We start from the raw sequence: 18,121 nt of genomic DNA, 5'->3' as shown, positions 1-18,121 counted from the left end.
AGGAGCCATGGTACGGGACTAGGTTTTACACTCCAGCTGGTGTATCTGGCTACGGACTTACAGTTCCACCCAGGTAAAATACTGAATGTTTAAATGGTGATAATGGTGAGCTGGAGGGCAAATGCTATGCCAGATAGACCCATGTGCCCAGGTCTTGCAGCAGCAGGCTGCTGAAGAACAGAAACAGAGGGCAAAGGGAGAGAAATATGAGGGAATGCATAACCTGATGGCTATCTGGTGGCATTTTGCTCTGTGATACCCAGTAGCTAAAATACTGCTTTATATGGAGCAACCTGTCTCATGTGGGTGGTATTGGTGGTATGTCCAGAACAGGTTAGTCTAGTCTATTGACAGTATTTGTTGTTTTATAAATTATTACTCTGCTAGGTTTGCCTACGATGAAGCTACTCTTTCTTCTACATATATCTGCTTTTGTGCATGCAAAACTCGGATGACTTCTGGCAGATTAAACTATGTGTGAAGTTTTTATTTTACATTTTCTTGAAAAAAATATTTCTTTGTTTTACTGTACTGCAGAAAAGATGGTTCTAAGAAAGGATGGGTGATGCCCTTATATGTTTGAAATGTCCTGTGCAGTATGTCTGTTTTTCATGCAATTTGCACGCACTTAATACTGTCAGCAGTTCATAAAGTTGAGGTTTAAGATGTTTGTCTTTTATGATGAAAACTCAAAAGAAGCCTAGTCAGAGTCTTGCTTAGCTGACTGCTCACTGCTTTGTGAAGGCATGGGTGCAAACATTGTTTTCTTTGTTCTTTTGATTCCGGTCCATTTTCTACTTCAAATCTTCAGCTAGAGGTTAATGTTGGCTTCTTTTTCCATGAAAATAAAGACAACTTTCAGTGCCTGCTGTCCTCTGCCTTGAGTACTTCTGTGTGAGAAGGCTGGGTTAAACAAGAGATTTATTCACTATATGCATTAGAAAAACACATTATGCTGGTGCCCATGGCTGGGTTCAATTAGATGGCTGCTACCAAACCATCTTTCACTCCTTTTTCTTTCCTGGGCTAGGGGAAATTAAAAAACAACCCCTACTTGAGCACCAGTGGAATAATACACATACCACTAGGAAGAATACACGAATCTCTCAAAGATGTAGGAGAAAAAGAGGAGAGAAGCCCACGGTGCTTTTCTCTATCTCTAACTATGATGGGAGCTGCTTGGCATGAAAGGAGAGTTTTGCCTTTGCCAGATCACAGAGTGCCAACCATCTAATGCTGCCTATGTTATGGGCTGCAAATTAATGCTACTACTTACTCCTAATAAGTAAGGGCCTCGCTTTGCTTCTTCAGAGCTCCCTGGGCTGGACTGCTCATTTGCAAAAGCTGACCTGCTGGAGCATGTTAGTCTGGTCATCCCCTGAGAGATGGTGAATGGGGTTTGTTTCTCAGTGCAAAATCGCCTTGCAGCCTGCCTGGGTTGATGCCGAATGCCAGGGAAAAGGAGAGAGGGAAGTGCAGATAAGCCCTAAAGCAGCTTTTTGAAATATCACTGAGAGGGGAGGATGGATGTCCAGGAATTGTGGTTTCTTTTTTGGGTGGTTGTTGTTTTTTTTTTTGTACATCAAGGAGTGCCTGCAGGACAGAAGAGATTTCCAGCTATTTGTACAACGGAGATCTTAAGAAGGAAGAAAACCCTGTGTGGTATTTTTAAAGGTTGTTTTGAGGGAAGCATCTAACAAAGAAAAAATAAAAAATCAAAGACAGCTAACAAAGTGAGAGGAGGACTTCCAGGAGGAGGAAACCAGAAGCTTCAACAAGTCCATGATCTGTAAGCACATGCGATGGGAGCAATTTCCTGCTGCTTGGCTGCTGGGGCATCCTCCAAGCTCCAAAATCCCTCAGCCACCCTGGGAAATGTCCTCTGCCTCCCCCAGAAGAAATACAAAATTGCTCCACAAGAAGCAAAATGCCTGTTATCCACCAACTGCCCTTGCTTGACCAGGCCCCTGTAGACACCTGCAAAGCCCTCATCTTTTCTCTTCTCCAGACCCCCCTGGAAACCCTCCCAGTATGACAGTAAGGCAGCTGGTACACTGCTATAACTGTAATCTTGCAAGGTATTTCCACCTCTGTCTGAATCCATCTTTTTTTGTCACTTCTTACGTGAAACAATGGCCTCTTTTTTTTCTTTTTTTTTTCTTCATTACTTTCTTCTGCGTTTGTGCAGCTCCAGTACTGGCTGCTTTGGTAATGTAGCCTTTATGAATACCAAAGAGTCCAGCGCTGTTGTGTGTTACGCTTATGTGAGAAGGGAAGGAAACACTCCTTGCTCCACTGCAGCAGAAGTAACACCAGCTTCCAGAATCGATCGGAAGACGGTGCTGCAAGTGAAGTATGCTACTGCTTGTGGGGTGGGCAACAAACAGGAAGGTCTGGGGCTTTGAAAAGAGGTATAGAAGAGTCCAAAGGTTGGGGCTTATAACAACTGAATGAACATCAGGTTTTGGGGTTTTTTGTTTGGTTGGTTGTTTGGGTTGGTTTTTTTTACTCCATGTTTTAAAGTCCTGAGGTGGGGGAGAGAACTGCATTTTTGTAGGGTTCTTTCTGGGATGGAACTGATTGACCCAGAGAAGTGATGCAGAGACTATCTACGCCAATTAAATTATGAGACAGGACTGGAGGGCCACTGGAAGCACTCAAAACCAATCTGTTTGTAGCATTCGACCAAATGGCCCTAAAGTACTTCTATCTTCTCAGCTATAAGACACTGACTTACAAATCCAGCCTCTAGGTCCCAGCACCAACAGTAATTCACAAATCTAACGAAGCAAGCTCGGATGAAATCTCCCACCAGGATGGTTATGTAGGTAACCAGGATATCAGACACGGTGAGCCTTACGAACTCCTGGAATTTAAAACAAGGAAAAAACATTTAGCTCCTATAATTTCAGTAGTGCATTCAGGACTGTATTTTTTATTAAGCCATTTGTCTTAATATGACAGTAACCTTCAGAAAAGCATGCCATGAGCAAACTCCCTGCCTGCTTTCAAACACTTGGCAGTGCCTAAGCTTTACCTCAGTGCTTGGGAACCAACCATGAGCTCCGTTATAACTGTTAGCCCTGATAGTTGCTGTTAGTGTTATCGACTGAGCTATATGTTGTGGCAGCACATAAAGCAGAAGCAGAAGTTAATGCTGCACTAATGCTGGTGTAAAGCATACATATGCTGAGGGTAATTTTGATTGTGCATAGTTCTGCTATGGCTCAGTGCTGTAACCTTGATGTGGACTCCTGAGGAAATTGCTCAGTTGGAAACAAGATCTGCAAGGAAATGTAGAGAGGGGAGATGTGCAAGACAAGAAGGGTAAAATTGCAGGCTGAAGTGAGACTTGTAGGATGGAGATAGCTGGTGTCCCAAGGATTCAAAAGGAAAAACACTTAAAAGAAAGGGTTAAAAGTCTGAGGGGAAAAAACAAGGATCTGAAGGATGACAGCTCAGCTGCACTGAGGATCAGACATTTCCAAGGAGCAACAGAGGCTGGTCTTTCCCCACTTGACTGAAAACCACTTGGCCAGTGAAGACACATTGGGTGTACACAGTAATGCATAGCTTCGTAAACCCTAGTTATCTATATCAGCCAATAAATAGTTGCTTTTACTTTTTAACTTGTGCATAGTCTGGCTGCAGGACTTCCTGGTGCAAGGCGAAGGCTGCAGGGTGGGTTTGTGGGGTGAAACTCTGAGGAACTGAAGGCCACCCTGCATGCATTTCAGGGGGGTTATTTTGCCTAATTCTGCTCTTGTCCCATGGCCTTATGATGTGTTAAAATTTGGGACATGTCAGGAGTTATTTGAGGCATGTCTTCTGGTTAGATTTTACTGCAACGTGAACTGAAGTGCAGCAATAAGCCGAGAAGACAGGTTTGCTTTAAAGGCGCAGTCGTGATTGGAACGAAAACACGATGCAGGCGTGGCTGCAGACTACCTGGCCTTTTGTGCTCTTCACGGCAAATGCCACAGAGCTGTGCGTGCCCTGGGCACTTCCAGCTGGGAATTTCATCACCATGGCTTGAGAACCATGGCCAAGGACTTACACTGCCTTGGTGGTGCTCTGTGAGAGTTGGGAAAGGAGATGTCATTTCCAAGGAAAATGTCAAGCCTGAAAATGCTAAAAACCTCATCAACAACAAAAAATTCCCCACCCCAAACCAGCCCAGAGACTTACTACGTAATGAATTTCTTACAATGCCAACAGTTGTCTCCCAGCAGGGTCCCCTGGGCACGTCTGCGGGATCAAGGGGAGGTGGGGTGGCTGTGCTGCTGTTCCCTGCGGATGAGTTGTGGTGGCCAAGCAGCGTCCAGTGCGTGACGTTCTTCACCACGTCCTCTTCAGCCAGCTGCAATGAAGAGACACACACCCCACACCCCCCCCCCCCAGCCAAAAACATCAGGAAATAGAGGTCCCAGAAGACATGTCTGGAGAGACTCAAGGCATGGGGTCATTGGGTTCTCCCCTCCTCCCTGCCAGCACCTGTCATAGAAGCATCTGCCTATAACAGAGTTGCAGTGCTGGCAATAGCACAGAAACTCCTTCCCTTTTGCCAGGAGCAGGGGAGCAGCAGCCCTTCCAGACTGAAAGCAGATCGGGGCACTGTGAGTTTGGGGGAGCTAGCAGCCTGCTCCCCACACATGGAGGGGCCAGACCTCCTTCAAGACTCCTGTGTGCAGAGGGAGCCTCCACCCAGTCCTCCTTCCTCACTTCACAATTTTTCAGGGCAGAGCAAACCGCCCCAATTCCCCCACTTCTTCTCAGCTTAAAACAGAGTCATTTTTTCTGCGGATCACATAGACGTTTATCCTTTCCTGCAGTTATCTGCCTGCAACATGCTACCAGGATAATGTTAAAGAGGGGAGGGCAGGGGAAGAGGATTATAAACTATATCCTCGGGGTCTGTGTTAATAGAAATTGCAAATGGTGTCAGCTGGAGAAAAAAATTGAATTACCCTAACATGCCATGATTATAGGAGGCAATAACCACTTTCTTTTCAGGGCTGTAAAAAGAAGCTGGAGACTCTCTGGAAAAGCCTCTGGTTGGTGAGTCTCCCTGGGATGCTGCAGCCGATGCTTGAGAGGATTGGGGACAGGGGAAGTGCCTGCTGCAAAGGGGGTGATCATTGCTGCTGGCTGCAGGAATGGGCCGTGCTCACCCTCGGCTCTGGAAATGTTAGCGAACATGGCTTTTCAGCTTAGCTCTTACTTTTTCATTGACATCATCCATCAAGGCCAACAAAAACGTGTAGAGGTTCCCAAGGAAGAGTGCGAAGATCCGCCCCAGCTGCCATTTCAGCCCGATGCGGGGATGGTAATTTTCTAGTGCAGCAATGGTTTCAAACAGTGGAGGGCAAAACATGCCCAGCAAGGACATTACAATTTCAACCTGCCACATGAGGAAAACAAGATTACTGCTAATAGTAACAGCAGCGACTATCTTTCTTTGAGCAGAGCGGGGGGCTGCCAGCAACTGGTTGGAGATTTCTGAAAGATTTATAAAGGGGAGGCAGCCAAAGCAAGCTCAGCTTCTGGCTTTGCTTAGTGTGCAGGCAGCACAGTAACAGACTTGAGGGCTGGGTTGCATGTCTTGCTCTTCCACTTTTGCTGTTATCGCAAAGGGATGAGCTCTGAAGAATTTGTTCCCTGTCAGTTCAGACTCATGAATATTTAGGTTCCTCAAGTCCCTCATAGTACTGCTTACATCAGCTCCGAGGTTCTTATTTTAGTTTCGGAGGAAGCTCAAGGCTTGGCTTGTGTGCATAAAGATAATTAATTGATGCTAATGTTTATATTCCATGTTCAGCACCTTTGCTTTTGCAATAGGCAATTATGGATCTGAATGGAAGCGCATCAAGGACTCAGTTTTGTAGCTCAAGAAAATATGTCTAAGTGGTATTTTTGTTCCTCTGTATGGCGTGAGATGTTAAGTTGTACTATGGTCAATGAGGTCACTGGCAAATCAGCATTAGCTCAGGCATGACTTGCAGTCTCTATCTTTTTTTACAGCCCATTGGCCTGCAGAGGACTGTGTCTGTACAGCTACTGGCAGGCTCTGACTCACAAGTCTCTTTTGTGTGTTTCTTTCCAGCAGAGGGAACAGTACCCAGAACTGTATATATTCAGATCTCAAGTTATCACCAGGAAAGTCTCAGACATTAAACTTTTTTTTGTTAATAGGATTTTTTTTTCTTTGGGCAAAGTTCACTGAAATAAAGCATTCTGTGAGAAAGTGCTATCTTGCTAATGTTTTCTGAGGTAATTATGAAAATGCATGGCTTTGAATTTAATTTCGCTTTGATATATAAATACATGATAATGTAGTATACATTGAAATCAAACCTTTCCATAGATTGAAACGGTTGGGGTTTTTTTTATGAAGAGCTTCAAGATTTGAACTTCTCATTCCAAAATCAGACACAGAAAATTTTTGACAACTGAAATCTTATTCCCGTAATTCAAGATGGATGATAAAGATCTGAGTTTAGCTTTATGTCTGAGCATGGACATTTCTAACACCCAGAGAGCTTTCTAGTGCAACAGAGTTTGTAAGCATTAATATGCAACTTGAGGTAGATTCTTTAGAAAATGGTCCGTGTTGTAAGTGCTGAAGACCCATTGACTTTTATTGTGATTTATTTTTAAGAGTATTTTCCCCTCTCTGAAGGAGCTGTTAATTTGCTCTAGAAGCTCTCAGTGAGACCAACGTGCTTCCTGGCTAACACGAGTATGAAGGTACTGAAGGGGACTTCTGGGCCCTGGTAGGGAATCCCTCTGCCTTGGATGCTGTCCTCAAGCTGCAGCAATGATTATGCTGCTGTCCAAGGCAAATTATCACAGCAGAAAACTGGAAGTTCCCTTACCTCATTTCTTTCATACCACCCAACATTTTGCATTTTGGAAAACGTCTGGGAGCGTTTCACCACAAAATAAATGAGGTAGCCGCTCCCGCACAAGCAGCATATGATGAGGACGTTGGCCAACACCCGCAGGAACCTCCTCAGGTGGATGTTCTCATCCTTGTTGCTTTCTTGCTCGTCTACGATAGACTCCTGAAAAAACAGGGGTGCTCACAGAATTGGAGTGAGTATCTCACAGCATTGAGCCTCGGGCACCATCAGATGTTTTACCACCCTATGCTATTCTGGCTATATTGAACATGGTAGTTTGTGTCAAGTTCAAACTAAGCTTCATACACACATCCCAGTTTGACTGAAAGGCATCAAGTGGCAGACGGCCTACCGTGTCCCAAGGGAATGTGGTGGGGGAGTTGCACTCTGAAGTAGAACAATTTTTTTTCATATCCTAAAAAGGGGGTTAGAGTGACCCAGGGCATGGGAGCTGGAGATGCCATGGTTCAGCACCATATCCTGTTCATACAGAGAGGTGCTTTACAGGTACCCAGATTTCCCCTTAAACCTCTGCCACGGTAGATGCTGGGAGCATGCCCAGAAGCAGGCAGAATAATGCTGGTTAGTGTTACCTTGAAGCTGGTGGTGATGGATGCAAACTTATTGTCCGCTGTCTCTGGGTTGCCAATGAGGTAGTCCCAGCTGGTGAACATTTTCCAGCTGAAAATGAAGTTGTCATCGTCCCCGTCTGCTGTACTTTCATTGGCATTGCGTGCCATCCTGTGTAAGGACATATGTGGTGACAAGGTCAGATAGACACCACCTGAGCCACTGCATGTCCTTCAGCTTTGCAAAGCAGCGCCGGTGGCTTGGGATTGCTGGTGGGTAAGGAAGGAGCAGGGTGACTGTTCTTGGGGTTTGGGTGCAACTGCCTAACATGTGCTGTTGGACTTCAGGTTTAAGGAGGACTGAACTTAAGGAGGGGTCTTCAGGGCTATGCAGGTCTTGTATTAAAAACAGTAATGTAGAAAAAACCTAGCATAGGTGATTAAAGCAGGTTAAGGATTGCTTCCACCAGCTAGTGCATGAAAAAAGTCTATTTACAGCACTTCTGGGTCCTAGGGTGCAGTATATGATTATGGCTACTTTTAGTTAGTTAAATTTAGTCAAAAAACACTGGTGCTGTCCAATACACCCACTGCAACACAAAGTTTTAGTGAGACATCAGTAGCTGCACAATGCTGAAGCCAAAGAGCTTGCAGCAAGTCATGCAGGGAGAGAAAAAGGATTATTCTTGTTAATCAGTGTAGGAGCAGATATGGCTTCTGCTGTTTCCTCTCTACTATTTGATTCCTGAAATCCTTCTGTAACTCCCACTAGAGTTCCTAGCACCAGTCCCTCAAGGAAGGTGAGACAACAGTTGCTGCAATTTCATGGCAAATGTACAGCAAATCCCCATGTCCCGCTCCAGCCAAAGGCTCAAGAGGCCCTTTCTGCTGCACAGCAATAGAGCCTGTTTCAGCAGCGCTACAAATCCATGGGCTTATTCTTTCTTGCAAAGGAAGGAAAACCTTTGCATAGTATGCCCTACAGGCAGAGACAAGGGGTTTTATTTTTTTATGTTTGGCTTTGCAGAGACCATCTCAGCAGCGAGAAGTGCCTCGGCTGCATCCTCAGTGCCCTGGGGATGCTGCAGGGGACTCACCAGTGCTCGGGGACAATGCACTAGGGGCACAGAGATTGGGGCCCCACTTTAAAACTCCACTGATTGGTTTGGGGATGCAACAAAAGCAGTCTGGTAGCTTCTGGCTCTTTTCTGTACACATCGCACCACCTGTGTGACTCACATTGCCTTTCAGGAATGGGTTTTTGCAATGAAAGTATGGGGAAAAGAGCCTGTGAAATTTACTGTAAGTAAAATCATCCTTCATGTACAAAATCCACCTGTTTGAGGGCCCTGTAGTAATGTTGGAGGAAGGGTTAAAGCGATCCAGAGAGGAGGAGGAGTAAGAACAGGGCTGGAGAAGGAGGTGGGAGGGTTCAAAATAATGCATGTGAGCACATGGCTGAGGCAGGGGACTGCCCATGTCCATCCAGCCCGCCAGAGCCAGGGGTGGTGAGTGAGCCATCCAGCCAAGACTGGACAGAGCCATGAGCCATGCCCATGGAGGGGAAGCCAGCTTCAAGACACATCTGGGTGGATTTTGCAGAGAGGGCAATGCCAGCCATACTTACGATCTTATAACAACCATCAGGCTGTAACCGAATACGCTGATCCCAACCATGAAATATGCCATCGGTAGCCTGTATTTTAACCAGCCGATGGTCCGCTGGTTGTTGTAGTAGCCATAAAAGAGTGCCGAGTATTTGATGTAGCCCTGGAGAAAAAGCAAAAGCAAACCTTTGTGTAAGCTGTGCAGCTTTTCTTCTGAGGGAAAGAGTTTTCTGGTGAAAACTGAAGATTTAAAACAAGGAAAATCAACTTGGAAAAATTCTTAGTGTCTCATTCTCAGCTGTTTTCTGCCCTGTCACCTTTGTGAGACATCCTTCTAAGAGCTTATCCTCCTAAGAGAGGGAGAAGAGGGAGAGCATATCAGAGGATACTGGCTCAAAACTAAAATGTAGTTTTTATCCATCACTGTTTCATCCCTCCCAGAAAAACCTCCTTATTGCTTTGTGGCTGTAGCCTACCTCCTTCTCTAAGCCAGTATCAAACACTCAGATCTTGTAGAAATGCTGTGGCAATGGGATTTCCCACCATGACATGAGACTTTTCCTTTCAGCTAGGAGGCAGCTGATGCTTGGTACCCTGCAGATGTTGTTCCTTTTACTGGCTACCACCTGCAGAACAAATATAACTAAAGACTAAAATCAAAGCATTACTTTCCTGTGGAAAGCAGAGCTCAGATGCAATATCAACCGTGTTGTCTCAAGTAGATTTATTTTTTGCTGTACAAACTGTTGGGCATTCAATGAGCGTGCAGATCTCCTAATCTGCATTAGCAATCTCTCCCTATTTTTCTGTCGTATCTTATCCAAGTTGATGTGTATCATTGCATACTGTACTTCTCTATTTTTTGCCTGTTGTCTTTCAGCTCTTAAGTTAAGTGTAGTTAACTGTTCTGGCCATGATAGTTGAGCAAGCTCCCCTCTGATCAAGCCTTTGGAAAGACCAAAATTTAGACATAAATTGAAGCTCATATCAGAGGCTGTGTAATGGATCTTGTTTAGAGACATTGAATAATTTACATGGGAAGGGACCTCTGGAGGTCATCTAGTCAAGCCCCCTACTCAAAGCAGAGCCAATTTCAAAATTAAGTGCTGCAGCTCAGGGCCATGCCCAGCTGAGTTTTGAAAATCTCCAAGGATGGAGATCCCACAACTTTCCTGGGCCTCTCTTCCAGTTGTTGACTGCCTTCATTTAATCAATTAGACTAAGCTTCCCCAAAGCGCTAGGTTTTTTGTTCCTCAACTAACATAAAGCATTGGTATCCCTGGGTGCCACATTAGCCTTGTGTTTGCCCTGCACAAAGCGCAGTCCCACAGGTACAGGACAACTCTGCACATGTTTCTTCCAGTGCTGCTGAGCCACGCGGGGAAATGCAGCAAGTCGGCAGCTGGCACCGCTGCTTGGGGCTCATAGTGTGTTGTGTATAACGTGTGCTGGGGAGGTGTAATCAAAAAACCCTCATAAAATATAAAGATAATATTCCTAGAAGGCACTAGTGAAGTTTTTTTCTCAGGTTGTAATCCCAGAACTTTATCTTTCTGATTCATCAAATGGTGGGGATGGAAAAATGAGCTTATCTGCTCACATCATCCAGTATGTTCTTTAAACTTCATTTATGAGACATGGTCTCTGGTGTCCAAGTGAGATTTATTCCTTTCCACTCCTCTAGAAATCCATGATGTGACCTCCTTGCTGCCAAACCATACATTTCCCTGGCTCCTCTCTCTTGAAATGTATTTTTCAAGATCATAGTATTGACTCTTCATTTTATGCCTGCTCTGAAATATGTTTCCCCATCGCACCTCTCCTGTGGAGCACGCTGGAATAAGCATCTATTCATTTTCTAAGGGCAAGCCTCTGTGAAGGGCTTAATTTGACATCTTCTGGCTGCAGAGGGTATAGGCATACATTGTTGCCCCGTCGCTGGAGATTGGTTCTCAAGCTTGTGTTACTGCTCACTGGTGTCAAGCAGCAAGGGAGTGGGTACAGGATGGGGACCTGTATGGCAGAGGGGTTCAGAAGATCAAGCCCCTGGTGATGGCAGGGGAATGTAAATGTATGTACCAAGCCACAGGCAAGAGACTGCCTGGCAGGTCGTAGTAGCTAGCCTTTCACGCAATGGTACAACCTCATCCAAGAGCAAATTTCCTTACTGTTATGTGTATAGTTTATGGTCTCCCAGACAAAATCAGCAGCTGCAGTTCAGCAATGCTCCTGCAGGGTTGTTTGTTTTGTTTTTGGTTTGGGGTTTTTTGTTTGTTTTGGTTTGTGGTTTTATTTTGGTTTTTTTTTTCTGAAAGAATATGTTTAAATGCTGCTTCTTGTATTTTTACAGTGTGCTGCTCAAATGAGTGTTTCATTCAGTGCAGTGTTATTCAAAATGTTGCTAATTCAACTCTGAATTTTGGATTCTGGCAAGTGGGTGAAAGCGCTGGGAGAACAAGAGCTCGAAGGATCCTCAGCAGAAAATGGGTGGTGAATGAAGGTCTGGCCCTGTCAGGTTCCTGGACACACCAGTATTTGAAGCCTTATTAATAAATTCATTTACATAATCTCACTTACTTTAAAGTAGTGGTTGGGGTTTTTTTTAGTTAAGGAAATTGTGATGGGGTTTATTACAGAAGGACTGGGTCCCATGCTTGTAATATGTGGGCCAGCGCCAACAAGCATTTAAAAAATATTTCCAGAAGCAGCGGCTTTGAAAGTCAGATTCCAACATATCAGCCACAGCAGAACCTCTTCACCCTCTGCACACATCTTTTTCTTTTTTGGGCTGTCCCCTAAAAACACTTAAGCTCTGGCTGCCTGGTTCAGAGCAGCTCTCACGTTTCACCTGCGTCCTGGCTGCCTTTCTAGTTAGAAGTAAAATGGCTCTTGTGCATACAAAATTTTTTGCTTTTTTCAGAATAAAATTCTACGTTATGAATGTGAGATGATGATATAGATTTCTACAGATTGCTCTATGTAGATTTAAAATACAGCAGAAATATATTTATTGGGTGTTTTTTCCTCTGAAAAAGGATCCTTTTTTTGGCTGACTTTACAAGGCAACCCTGTGAATGTGGTTTAAGTGAGTTGCACCGAGCTCATCACTCGGCAGTTTACATATAGTCACCTGCTTCTACTAATGCTCATGGAAAAATCTAACTTCAGCTTCTTGTACTTCATGGATAAAAATACTGTGTAGATAAAAGGACATGGGGTTCCTAAATCTGCTTTAACTTCCTTCAGTGTAGAACTGTGTAACTCCGCTGGCCTCAGTGGATTTTACTTTGTCCTGTTGCACCTCATTGACCGCAGACAGACATGTTTTGGGTGGTGTTAGCTAGCCATGCTGGGATGTGATATGTCCCCTTTGGAATAAAAGTGCATCTGCTGTGTTGCATACACACACACGTATGACATATGCCAGCCAGCACATTTGTATATGGAAGTGGTTCAAATCCACATGCAGGTGCCTGAATTTGCACATGCTGTTTTGGCCAGAAATCTCTGAAGATCCGCAAAGATTTCATGGCAGCAGGTGTCTGCATCTTCTGGAAGAAATAGGCGCATTGCTGGTTTATCTTGGAACAAATTCATCCCTGTAGTGCCGCTAAATTCTGAAGGGTTTTAGGAGATGTTCAACTGATCTCTTACGATTAGCACTCCTGTACTTACCTCAAAATCCCAAAGAACTGAAAAATCCATAGCTGTTGCTTGTTCAGCCCGGGGTACAGTTTTCCTTGGCATGCTCCCATATGGCATTCCCATCAGGACCTGATGAGCATTAATAACAGTGATGCACGTATAGTATAATACACTGTACAGTTTTTTTTCTTGATGAGACCCTTTTGGTTTGTTTTTGGTTGGTTTTCTTTTTCATTGATTTTAATACATATTTTATTTCTTAATACCAGAGCAGCAGTTTAAAATATTTAGAATTAATTTCAGCCAAATAACCAGAGGACTTCCCTTTCCCTGGTAACATCCATTGCACAGGAAGTATTTTGCCAAAGAACTGTATCCCTCAATGAACAGCTCCAGTTTAAATGTCCTTAATTTAGCAAGAAGTTCTTTGCTTCAACTTCACGGGTCTGATGCAATAAAAGGATTAGCTTTATCTATTTATGCAGGACTCCTCCTTTGAGAGAAGTCAAGAGCACCGGGTCGAGCTTGTAGTATGTTTTGTATTATATAGTCTTGAATTGAAAAATGATCTCAAGGTGAGGTGAAGGGCAGTTAGGTTTGGACAAAATGATGCAAAGAACAGTTTTCATGTCACAGCCTCTCCTGATGGCACCATGCAAAGCAGGTCTTGCAAAAAGTCCAGCAGCTATTGAAGTCCAGAGAGAGAACGTCAAGGGCTATGGAGAGTTAATAACATATTTACAAGCAGACTCTGGCTGGTGCCTATACCAAAATATCTCATTAGCATTCATAGCCTAGAAAGGTCCTAGCATATAATCTATCACTTATTTTTTAGGGCTATCTAATTAATTTCAAAGTCATTTATGATTAAATGTTTATTACCCAGCTACTCTCCGTATCATAAGAGCTCAGTAGGCAATGAGTAACAGTATGCATACTTTAAAGATGAAAGCTGTTTAGTCTTCTGCCATATGTATAGTTCTTAACAAAATACATTTGTATTGTTCAGTGCTAATGGTTATGTCTCTTCATCCTGGGAGGAAACAGAGTTTTTACTTTCAACAGTGTGAGCAACCACATTAAGGAGAACAAAACACGGTCCTCAGGAGAGACTCCGTACTGCATTTTTTCTCCATAAAAATCTGCATTGAACTGAACAGATGCCACTGTCCGCAGATTGCACAGCCTTTAAAGACTGCACTAAGTAATTTAGCCAGAGCTGTAATGGCTACATTAAAAAATTCTTCAATAAACGATCATATAAAATTGGCTATGAGATTCTTTTCCTTCTCCAAGAAGAGCAAGAAACAGAAGAACTAAAAATAAAACTCTTCCTTGTGAATCATCTGAATTAGAAGTACAGAAAAGGGATATTTCCCAAACAAATGTTAGTTGGCAAAGTGCTGGGTAATTGTTTGTTCCTTCCCTTGGTGGCTCCTCCTGTGGGGCTGTGCCCCTCGGAGGGCCCAAAAGGGGAGTTTTCTTAATCGCTTTCAGAGCACAGCCCATGTCTTATGGCTCTTACGGACCTGAGCATCTACCTAGGATTCATAGGTCATGTTTTTTTCTTTAGTCAACATGTAAAACTAGCCTTAAATTAGGGTTTTGACCTCCTGTTTTAGCTGCTGGATGGGCAGAATCTTTGATAGCATTTTAGGTCTCCTGATTTCAATCCGACTTTTGCTCCTGTGTCAGTAACAGCCTTTTAAGTTGTGCTTTGTAAATAATTGCCCTTATGCATTTCATTTTTCTAAGGCACTGCCTGTTAGAAAACACTTGTTTGTGCTATCAATCTCATATTTGTGTTAAGCAATGGGCAAGATATTACTGAAAGGAGAGTTAAGTGCTTACCTCCGGAATTATAACCAGTCCAAATATTAACCCAAAAAGGACAAGATTCATTCCGTACATCCACCGCAGAAATATGAAGTAGGAAGCAACTGAGGAGCCAAAGTGACCTTAAACCAGAAGACACGTCATGGTTAGGAGTTTAGGAAGATTAAACTGTCCTCAGCAAGACCCGGACCCCTTTAGCCTCAGGTCTCCCCAGTGGTTTCCCAAGACCCTCCCGATAGTCCCCACCGCTGACGGAGACAGCAAAGCCCAGACCTGCCTGCTCCTCATTCGGTACCGGTGCCCGGGGCAAGCGGAGACCGGGGAACAGTGAGCCGAAGGCAAAGCTGTCTGACAAAATGTCTCACTGCCACTGCACAGAAACTTCCACTTACTCTCCACTTCTTTTATCTTCATCTCCCAGGGTATGCACTGGGTTTTAAAATTGTCAAAGTCTCTCTTAAATTTCACCCATTTCTGAAACAAGACAACATTGTGGTGAGCCGAGAGGTGCAAAGAGGGAGTCTGCTTCATCTGCAGGGCTTTCTAATGTGAGGGTTTGGTAGCATTGCTAGGAGTGTGTGTAAAGTCCAAAGAAAAACTCTGGTCTGGGTTTGGTCGTTTGGACTATTTCAGAAACTACCTTCAATCCCAACTCCCCCTAACCCTAAGTGTTCATTATCTGAGTTTTAACCTTCCCAGGCTTTTGGAAAGCTGCAGTTTTGCTAAGAGTTTACCGTATTATATAGGGGTGGAAAATTCAGACCTAGCTCTGGATTGAAAGAATTGATGCAGAACCAACTCTATTTAAAACAAAATTTAATTTGATAAAATACTGAGCTTGAATCCTTCCTCATTGCACCAGCGGCTAAACTCCCATTGATTTCTCATCTGAGGCCTGGGTCTGTTTTTCACTTCTCAATATAATCGCCATGACAACATGCAACTTGGCTACCAACTTCAGTCTTAAAACACAGAGTCATCATTCTCCCTGTTATGTCTCCATTGCTGGGGAAGATGAAATCTTACAGGAGTCCATGGGGCAGTGCAAGAGGTTGGCATGGCCTCTCTCCCCTTTAGGGGTACCTTGTCTCACAGATCAAGGTTTTGGAGACTGCAACCAGAAAGCTGTGGTTTTCCCTGCTCCTGCAAACCATTCCTTGCTTCAGGGAAAGTCGCAGTGAGATTCAGGTGGGGGGGAATTTCCCCCTGTTCTTTCTGTAATAGGCATAGATTTGAAGCTGCTAGAATGTTTTTGAATGCAGGCAGGAAGTTTTATTCTGATTTCCTGGTGTCTCTTTTGCCAAATACAGGTTAATAAACTCTGTCCAAAATGTGCTGAATATATAACCAGGTATCCAAGCTTCTCCCTGACATCACTGCAGCACTTACCTTTGCCATCATCATCTTATATGCGTAGAACTTTTTGCCCTTCCCTTTTCCCAGAGCTCCTTCAAACTTCTCTACAAAAGCTTGTGCTTCCCTAATTGGAAAATAAACAAGCAGGTTATTGAAACAGCAAAGGGGTCTTTAGGTTTTCACCTCTGCTTGCACCAGTGGGAAAGCAGCCGTGCTCGTGCGAAGGTGGGGGTTTGATCTCTCTCCACACCCCGCGCTGCCTCTGGGGTCCTGGCTCCTATCTGCTAGTGGTGTTGCTGTGCATGTCGAGCTCGCATGCCCACCCGGAGCTAGCTAACAGGTCCCCAAAGTACTCATGGTCATGCAGAGATGTGTCCCAAATCTTGTTCCACATTTCTCCCTGGGTGTAGACCAAAAGCCCACCTGTTCCTCTCAGTTCAGAGCTCTCCCACTCTGGCATGCCTGCTGTAACTTCTCTCTCCTGGTGCATTGGTCAAGAAGAAAATAACATTGTCTCGTGAAACAAACTCCAAGAGGATGCAGAATTTTCCTCCATGAACACTTACCTGGATAAATATCAGAGATGTGCAATTGGATACTCTCAGTGCCAGAGAAATAAGTGTACGCTAGTCAGGAGTAAAATCAAGCTGCAAATTGAAATTAGCTTTAGAATAGGATTTTTAAGGGACATAGAAAAGAACCTAGGTAGATGCTGTTAGAGTATGCTGAGTTTGTGAATAAAATTCTATTGTATATTGGTGTTGCTAATACACCATGAGAAGAGATTAAATTTCAGGAGTTGGGAGGTCCTTTGCAATCCTAAGCCTTTGGGAAAGATGAACTTCTGCTTAGTAGAAATAGTTGGCTAGTTCAGCCCATAACCTGGGGAAAATCACCTGCAACTTTATTTACAAACCTAAAGTGAGATTTCTAAGTCTTGAAAATATTGTTTCACTCTCTTTGTGTTTCACATTCCTCATCTGTGCAGTGGGGCTAATCATTTCTTGTCTCAGGGTTGAGTTTGTGGAGCCAAAATAACTAATGAATGTACAGCACTCTGAGAGCCTTTCCGGAAAGCCCTGCACAAGCAGTGCAACAATACTCTTTAGGTTCATTAGCGGGTGGTAATGATTGCCATAGTTCAGGGATAACATGAAAGGATGGAGGTATGTTATCAAACATGATCCTAGGCAGAATTTTAGCTGGGATCCTACACCAAAGGGAAAATATGTCATAAATAATACTGCTCTGCTTTTTTTTTCTTTTCTTGCAGAACTTTGGACCTTTAGAGTCATAAGATTTTATTTGTAATGAGCTCAGGCTCGTAGCATGCCTGTGAGAGAGAAAAGCTGCTTTAATACAGTTTCCCTGTATAGATCTTTAACCAGATTTTTAGAAATAATTGGCAGCGTTCAAGGCTCCTGATTTTAACGGAAGATGGAGCAGGTCTTGGCCTTTAGGGTGTAAAAGAGAAGCATAGACACACGGTGACTGCCAAGCTTCACAGACTGGTCACTGCAGCTCAGAGCAGCCTCTTGGCAAACACGGAGGGGGGCATCACCACAGCCCACGGGGCTGTCCATGCCTTGCAATGCTATTTTGAAAACTGTCCCAGTAGAAAGGGGGCTCAGAGGTTTTTTAACCAATAGAGCTGGGATTTGAATCATTGCCTTGACATGGGAATGGTTTGTTATGAGCTGTTCCCTGCTGACCTGTGGGTTTTGATTTCCCTGGTCTGCCCTGCCCCACAGCTCCCCATTGCCCTTCACTAAAGGGTCTCTGCAGCTGCCTCAGTTGTTCCCACATTCAGCATGGGCTGGGTGGCAATATTATCTCTGCTCCATAAAATTCTGCAAATAATACAGCATCTTTTCCAAGCAGCCCCGTATCAGGAGTGTGAAGCAACATGGCACTTTGCAGCTCTGATTTCTGGCTGACAATGGGCATGAATAAGCAAACCAGGGCATAGAGTTTGCTTTAACAAGCAGCCTGAGAGTAGTGAGTCATTTGGTTTTAAATACAAGGGTAGAATGACCTGGCCATGGGTATCAGTTGAACAGATTTGCACCTCGTCCGTTCTTTGGTTACAGAGGCTGAAAATCAAATTCCACATTTTAACTCTCAGCCTTTAAACCCAGACAGGCTGGCCAGGCTCTGCCAGTTGCTTCTTCTGAGACAGGGATGTTAGGGCAGCAGCAGCAGCAAA

At 44.1% G+C, this 18,121-nt stretch overlaps 1 protein-coding gene across 1 annotated transcript in view; it reads right to left on the bottom strand.

The window, feature by feature from the left end:
- The window catches only part of TMC2 (transmembrane channel like 2), a 45,840-nt gene that overhangs the window by 12,258 nt on the left and 15,461 nt on the right, over positions 1-18,121 (bottom strand). Inside the window, exons 6-15 of the mRNA XM_075055803.1 lie at positions 15,949-16,039; positions 14,952-15,033; positions 14,575-14,681; positions 12,754-12,852; positions 9,099-9,241; positions 7,496-7,643; positions 6,876-7,064; positions 5,222-5,401; positions 4,208-4,360; positions 2,738-2,866 (exon numbers count right to left, since the gene is read on the bottom strand). Of these exons, the coding sequence (XP_074911904.1) occupies positions 2,738-2,866; positions 4,208-4,360; positions 5,222-5,401; positions 6,876-7,064; positions 7,496-7,643; positions 9,099-9,241; positions 12,754-12,852; positions 14,575-14,681; positions 14,952-15,033; positions 15,949-16,039 (1,321 nt within the window). The remainder of the gene's footprint in view (positions 1-2,737; positions 2,867-4,207; positions 4,361-5,221; positions 5,402-6,875; positions 7,065-7,495; positions 7,644-9,098; positions 9,242-12,753; positions 12,853-14,574; positions 14,682-14,951; positions 15,034-15,948; positions 16,040-18,121) is intronic.

Source organism: Buteo buteo, chromosome 2 (assembly GCF_964188355.1).
Source record: "Buteo buteo chromosome 2, bButBut1.hap1.1, whole genome shotgun sequence".
In the NCBI taxonomy this organism is placed as follows: domain Eukaryota; kingdom Metazoa; phylum Chordata; class Aves; order Accipitriformes; family Accipitridae; genus Buteo; species Buteo buteo.
Note: the sequence above shows the minus strand (reverse complement) of the source record. Positions and strands in the feature narration are given on the sequence as shown.